The 7,195-nt window shown below is 44.9% G+C and overlaps 1 protein-coding gene across 1 annotated transcript in view; it reads left to right on the forward strand.

Moving 5' to 3' along the window:
- The window catches only part of HCN1 (hyperpolarization activated cyclic nucleotide gated potassium channel 1), a 313,939-nt gene extending 308,409 nt beyond the window's left edge, over positions 1–5,530 (forward strand). Inside the window, 3 exon segments of the mRNA XM_028521854.2 lie at positions 1,349–1,513; positions 4,639–5,054; positions 5,057–5,530. Coding sequence (XP_028377655.1) covers positions 1,349–1,513; positions 4,639–5,054; positions 5,057–5,530 — 1,055 coding nt within the window.
- Positions 5,531–7,195: the final 1,665 nt, after the last annotated feature.

The raw sequence follows: 7,195 nt of genomic DNA on the forward strand, positions 1-7,195 counted from the left end.
GTTGCTCTCTCTGTCCTTCACACAAACACACGCGCCCACCACACGCGGAGTGAATCCACAGAAGCTCACGCTCTCTGTCCCACCTCACACGGGACCCTTCACTCAGTAAGGGCACCTCCAAAGGAGTGTGGAGAGAAAATTCACGGGGATGCACCTGTTGCCATCACATGGGCTCCAGAAATGAAGATCCCGAAATCTAATCTCACCCATTTGTGACCAGAAGGTCTACTTTTTAAAATTTCCAAATACGTGGCATTTCTTAATTCTGTTCTTTACAGTGGAAACAAAGGCTGTGGAACCTTTTAAAGAAGAAGGGACTGTGTAAAGTGATTTTCGCATGGGCTAGTGGCTCTTTCTATTCTCATGAATGTGTCTTCTATCTTTGCTTGTTCTTTCTCACTGAGGCATTACTGGGGAGATGCTGAGAGATAATGGCTGAAGAGTTTTGTGCTGGTCATGAACTCGGCCCTTTCTAACTGCCGAGAGGACTTGGTTAGTGTAAGCCCATATGTAGCCCTTAATGTTTACACAGGTGATCGAAGCTCATTTGTACAATACGTTGCTATTTGGTTCAATGATTTAATTCAAACTGGTTGTTTGGAAGCTAAAATTTTACATAATTTTTAATATTTTGGAAAAATGACAGTCCACAAGAATTTATTTGATAGGTTTTAGAAAATGAATTTATCGCTTTTATCATTTAGTTAGCTGGCAAATAAGAAAATCCAAATTTGCGAAGGTGTGCTTACCACGTATTGGGAATCTGAGTGTTCAGAGAAGGATTCTCCTTAGACGCTACTTACACAGAAAGCCCCTCTGTGCACTTGGGACAGATCATGCCGATCTCCCTGGGAGCGTGGGAACGACCTGGGGCGGGCCGCTGCCCCCCCAACACTGCGCTGCTGCCTCCGAGAGGACGCGTCCTCAGCCAGCGTGCGGGCTCACTGTGGTTTCTGTCCGCAGGATACCGTTCGCTTTCTTCCTGCCGGAATTCATAAAAACTTCCCTCTCAGCACGGTTGCTTCCTGTTTTCAGTTCTGTTGTGGGTTTATTATTCCCTTTCTGCAGCTATTTTGTTATTTCAAGGAAAAATGGCCTGGACACCCAAGGATAGATAAATAAGTTTCAGCCTTTCCTGGGAACCAAATGCTTCCATTGTTTAAAAAAGAGAGTATTTTTAGATGCAGGATTGGCAATCGGATGCGATTCAGTGTCAAAAGGAAGTCGCTGATAAAATCGTGACGGCTGTTAGCCGTTGGTTTCTCACACTGTGAGACTTTTTAATTTGTGGAGGCTTTAATGGCGTTTGCAAAAAAAAGGACCAAACACATCTTTCTTGCTTTTCCAGAGATCTGCCTGCTGACCAAGGGACGCCGCACCGCCAGTGTCCGAGCCGACACATACTGTCGTCTGTATTCCCTTTCTGTGGACAATTTCAACGAGGTCCTGGAGGAGTATCCCATGATGAGACGCGCCTTCGAGACGGTCGCCATTGACCGACTAGATCGGATAGGTACTCTCTCGGGCTTTGCCTTCTGCGTGCACAATTGGCATTTAATCTCGTGGACTGATGCGTATTTGCAGTCATTAATCCCAGATGCTAGTTCAGAGGCCGCTTGTTAATTAGCACAGAAGTAGCAATTAGCTGTAGCCCTATTTCTGGAAAGATCTGAGGCTCTGTCTTTCTCTTCTAAGCGTTCTAGGTTTATTTACTCCTGTCTATTTTCACTAGCTTCGCAATCTGATTTCCCTTGTGATGCCCAAACAATTGAATCTTCAGGTAAAAAACAATGATAAAAATTCTATGTTGCATAACAATAGAACTAAAAATACTAACGTGTGAGTCTGCATTACAAACCATAGTTATCATAAGGATATCTTTTATTTTTAAGAATCAACTTTACATTTTATCCTTATATTAACAATTGAAAATGTGTGTGAAATAACCATCTCAGTAGAAACTTCTTGAAGTGTTTGTAATGCAGACTCAAAGAAAAAAAGCCTGGCTAGAAATGTCTTACATAGATGCTTTACTTTGCAGACACCCATTTATTTTCATCTTCCCTGCTCTAAAATAAAAATGTATAAATTAGGCCTTGTTCGTTACACTAGTTTACAGATTTGAATAATTGCGATAGTCAAATTAGATCAGATTAGCTTGTGGTTAGCTTTCCAAGCTACGCTGGAGCCTTGTGATGTGAGAAGGTGGTCTGCACTCATGTTCCACATCCAGGTCCTCCTCCCTCCCCTCCCCTGCTCTGCCCCTTGTCTCTGCTTAACTTGACTAACCTCCATATCCCAGTGCAGGCCTCCCACCCCCTAACGGGCTGAGCACCCTCCATATGCTCCCCCACACCCCTGGGGACTTCCTGCCTCACAGCCTGCTTTCGGTGTTGTAATCGCACTAGAGATGCCAAGCTTTGTAAATGCAGAGATCGTGTCTAATTCGTTATTACATTCACAGTACCTGGTACACAGTGAATAGAATTGAAGAGAGGTAGGGAGGGATGGAGGAGTCAATGAACTCAGAGGAGATGGGGTTGGGATCTCTTGAAAGTAAACAAAGAGGCATTTCAGCTGCTTCACTCTTACGAAAGGTAAGGACCCGTGATTGATGTTTGGATGTGTGAGCTTTTCCTCTGCACTTTGCATCTCCCTCCCATCTGTATTAGTGGGATAACAGACTGAACAGGATGGGAAATTAGGTTAGGAGAAATAAAGGTGGTACCTGGATACTACCATTTGGCTTAACACACGCATTAGGAATTCACATTGACAACTGAGACACTGAACATGACATAGTACCCTAGGAGGGTACTTATGAGCAATAGCTCATATGATGAGTGAGTACGCCTCAAAGCGTCTTTATTAATTTGAAAATAACCTCCTTCATTGTGGTGTGAGTGTTCATGGAGAGCTAGAGACTAACTTCTGAGAATATGAATTGTTTTCCTAAATTAGCTCCACATCTTTAGAAAAAGCATTGAAATCAAGGTATTTCTATAAAAATTATCTGTTTATTGGACACAGTTTCATTATCTAATTTACTACAGTCAATTTTTATAAGACTGCATGAAATGGTTTTATCGATTAATACAGGCAATGGGATTGCTAGTAAGCATCAAACATTTTCATTTTTTAATTCCTATAAAATTCTGACAGTGGATTAAATTTATAATACATTTGTACAAAGTCACAGATACTTTTGTAATGAAATGTTGACAGTTCATTGGTTGTAAAGAAATAGTATTTTCAACTGTGTGGTCATTTCTTATAAGTGTATACTATAGTTAGTTAAGGGAATATGCTAAATTAGCATTTATATGTATCACTAACTGAGAAGTGTTTCTTTTGGGGACAGTATTAGGACAATTCTGCAAGGAGAGATAGGTAACTACCTGTTCTGGCATTAATTTAAAATGATTGCAATTTGAAACTAACAGGATTTGAATGTCAATTATACATCAGTCTAACCAGATCCAAAATAAAGTGGGATAAAAATTATTGCCTTTCCCAGCATCAAGTAAATTTTAGCATATATTGTCATTCAAAAAATACTCGTCACTTTAGATGCCGGGCTTTGCTTAGTGAGCTGGTGGACTGATTCACTTTTTAGTTACCATGTTCACCTGGGTACCATTTTATGACTGATGTCTTCAAAAGTCACTGACCTTCATCAAGCTACTACTTACTCTCATAGTTATTCTGCCAGGAACATCTGCGGATTGCAAACCAGTGCAGGGACAATGGCAGGGAGGAGAGTGCCAGTAACTGAGGTTCTGGGGGAGCCGAGAGCCGCCTCACTAGTCCTCACAGCCTGCACCCCATATCTGGTTATTCTGCTTTAAGTGGTAGAGTACAGATGGAAATCAGTATGTATTAAAACTCCAGAGATGAGAAAAATATGCAGGTAGGGTAGAAAAGTCACCCATCAAAACCCAAGTCCTTTGTTTCACCGACTTGCATGCGAGCGCCCCTTGGGGATCTCAGTGGCACGCATGTGGTTCAGCCGTGGGTGAGGCCAGGAGACTGTGCTTCCTGCGAGCATCCCCAGGATGCAGACGCGCTGGTCCGTTGTCTGTGGTGCATCTACAGTCCCGTTCCGCGTGCTGGGACTTATGAACCACGTTTTTCTGGCGTTGGTCTTACCCGTCCTTTGTCTGTCTCTGTTCCACAATGGGATGTGACACACCCACTTCCAAGAGCTGAGGCGAATGCAGTAAGTCTACCTACAGCCTCTTGTAGGGTGCCTGTCGCTTCCTAAGAGTTCCATCCCTTTCTTGAAAAAGAAGCTTTCAACCTCAGTCCTCACTCCAGGCCCATCCTGGTGCAAATGCCCCGTCTATCCCCTCTCCAAGGTAGCGCTCATGCCAAGTGTCTCCATTCCTTTCGCGGCATGGCTTTTCCCCCTTAACAGACTTTTCTGCTTGACTCACACGGAAAGTTAGATTTCCCAGAATGCCACAGGGAGCAGGAAGGGCGGGCGCCCCGCTTCCTCGGGGGTCTGCAGGTGAGTGCCTGGCTCTGGAACCCCCTCCACGGAGCCCTGGCAGACTTGCTTTCAGGAGCCACTGTCCCCCGGAGTTGCCACGCGTCCCTTGCGCACGTGCTAAGTGCCTGTTTTTCTCTCGCTGACAGGAAAGAAAAATTCAATTCTTCTGCAAAAGTTCCAGAAGGATCTTAACACTGGTGTTTTCAACAACCAGGAGAACGAGATCCTGAAGCAGATCGTGAAACACGACAGGGAGATGGTGCAGGCCATCGCTCCCATCAGCTACCCGCAGATGACGGCCCTGAACTCCTCCTCTGCGGCGGCCACGCCCACCTCGCGCGCCAGGACCCAGTCGCCACCCGTGTACACCGCGACCAGCCTGCCCCATAGCAGCCTGCACTCCCCCAGCCCCAGCACGCAGACCCCGCCTCCGGCCGCCGTGCTCTCGCCCTGCTCCTACACCACCGCGGTCTGCAGCCCGCCCGTGCAGAGCCCGCTGGCCGCCCGGACTTTCCACTACGCCTCCCCGACCGCGTCGCAGGTGTCCCTCGTGCATCAGCAGCAGCAGCACAGCAGCAGCCACAGCTCCCGCAGCCCCCGCCCCCGCAGCCCCGTCCGCAGTCCCCGCAGCCACAGACGCCCAGCAGCTCCACGCCGAAGGCCGACGCGCACAAGAGCACGCAGGCTCTGCACAACACCAGCCTGAGCCGGGAGGTCAGGCCCCTCTCCGCCTCGCAGCCCTCGCTGCCCCACGAGCTGTCCAGCCTCATTTCCAGACCTCATCCCACGGTGGGCGAGTCCCTGGCCTCCATCCCCCAGCCCGTGACCGCTGTCCACGGCGCGGGCCTGCAGGCGGCCGGCAGGGGCACTGTGCCCCAGAGGGTCACCCTGTTCCGACAGATGTCGTCCGGAGCCATTCCGCCCAACCGGGGAGTCCCTCCTGCCCCCCCTCCACCAGCGGCTCCTCTGCAGAGAGAGTCCTCAGTCTTACACACAGATGCAGACGCCGAAAAGCCACGATTTGCTTCGAATTTATGATCCCTGCTGATCCTCGAAGCAGACTCGAATAAACTGAGAGTGGTCTCAGATCTTATTTTATTCTATCTCCTGATACAGCCCTATAGCCCACTATGAAGAGATATTTTAGACAGCTCTGGCCTACATGCAAAATGTAAAAAATATATATATGTATACACATTCTATTAATATATATATATATCTAAAGTCCCAAGAGAAGTTCGAAAGACTTGTTTAGCATTCAGTGTTACATGTCTTCCTTACTTTAAATCATTAAAAGGTTTAAAATGTTGTTGTAAGGTTATTTATTTTTAATCTACCTTTACTTAATTCTTTTGATGTATGTATTTCTCGTTTTTATGAGGAGTTCTCGGATTCAATGCAAGCAAAACTCTGATTTTAAAAAGGCAGCTCGGGTGAGCACCAGTCCAAACTTCCTCCTTTCGCTAGCTGTGTCTCTGCATCCAAATCGTTAATCGTTAATTATGGAGGATCAAATAGCATCCCCTTTTATAGATCTAAATTATATTTCGGTGCTTTCGATTTTGAATTAGGCTAAAGAACAATTATATATGCTCGGCCACAGTAGGAGACTAGCATTACCACTGTTCTGAATATCTCTGACCTCAAACATGTTCATTGATTTTTGGAAAATGAGGGAATATGTCTCTTCATGTGTTATTGGACTTTTACCAAGACTCAATCAATGTTAGTTGTAAATACCTTTTTCCACCCGATAAAAATAGCTACTCTGTGCCGTATGAAGGTCAAAGTCATCGTCTAAGAATTTAGTTTTATTGCTTCACTTCAAAACTTAGAGTTTTAAATTTTACAAAACCTAACTGTGACAACTATTCAAATGTAATGCAATGGCTTGAAACCTACAATGTTATTTTTAACCTGCAATGTTTTATGCAAAATTGTATGCTCGATTCTACAAATTGCTTGTACTACACCAAAAACCATTACTTTTCTTCCTTCTTTCCATAATCAAGCATCTGAAAAGTCCCTGCATGCTTTTTTGGGAAAAAAAAATAGGTTCAAAGCAGTCATTGTAGGGAAAGGCTTATAGCATTTCTCGTTTCTAGAAAAGAATAACAATTTCATTAATTGCCTATCTTAAAATCCCTATAAGGCTGACTTGGATCTGACTTAAGTCTAGAAGTGAGGTTTTCACTTTCATTTAATATTATTACTATTATTGTTATTATTATTATTTAAATAATGATTTGTAAGCCACAGCTTGGTTTGGAGTTGCTGGTGTGTTCTGTCTTCATTGTAGCTGGAAGTTTACCACGGTGTTAATTTAAAGAAATAAACACTTGCAGCCTCTTGTCTGTTTGGGGGCACACACTCTGCTCTGTGTATAGTGTAACTCAGTGGTTAGAACATCTTAAGGCCTGTGGTGACGGCGTAGCCCTTAGACAGGAGGTCTGTCACTTTAAATGTGCTGAGAAAAGTGTAGACGTGGTGACGGAAAACAGGGTCAAACGGATTGTGAGCACTGTTTGTTTGTTTGTTTGTCTGTTTCCTTAACTCTTTCCATGATCTGGGAGCATCTTCTTCTTCTGAAAGGAGCCCCTTAGTAATGATTTGTGCCTGATGCATCCCACGAATGTGGGGGGTGACCGGAACACAACTGGAAGATTCCTAACAACCGACTTCTGTAAATAACCCAAGTGGAGA

Source organism: Phyllostomus discolor, chromosome 3 (genome assembly GCF_004126475.2).
Source record: "Phyllostomus discolor isolate MPI-MPIP mPhyDis1 chromosome 3, mPhyDis1.pri.v3, whole genome shotgun sequence".
In the NCBI taxonomy this organism is placed as follows: Eukaryota; Metazoa; Chordata; class Mammalia; order Chiroptera; family Phyllostomidae; genus Phyllostomus; species Phyllostomus discolor.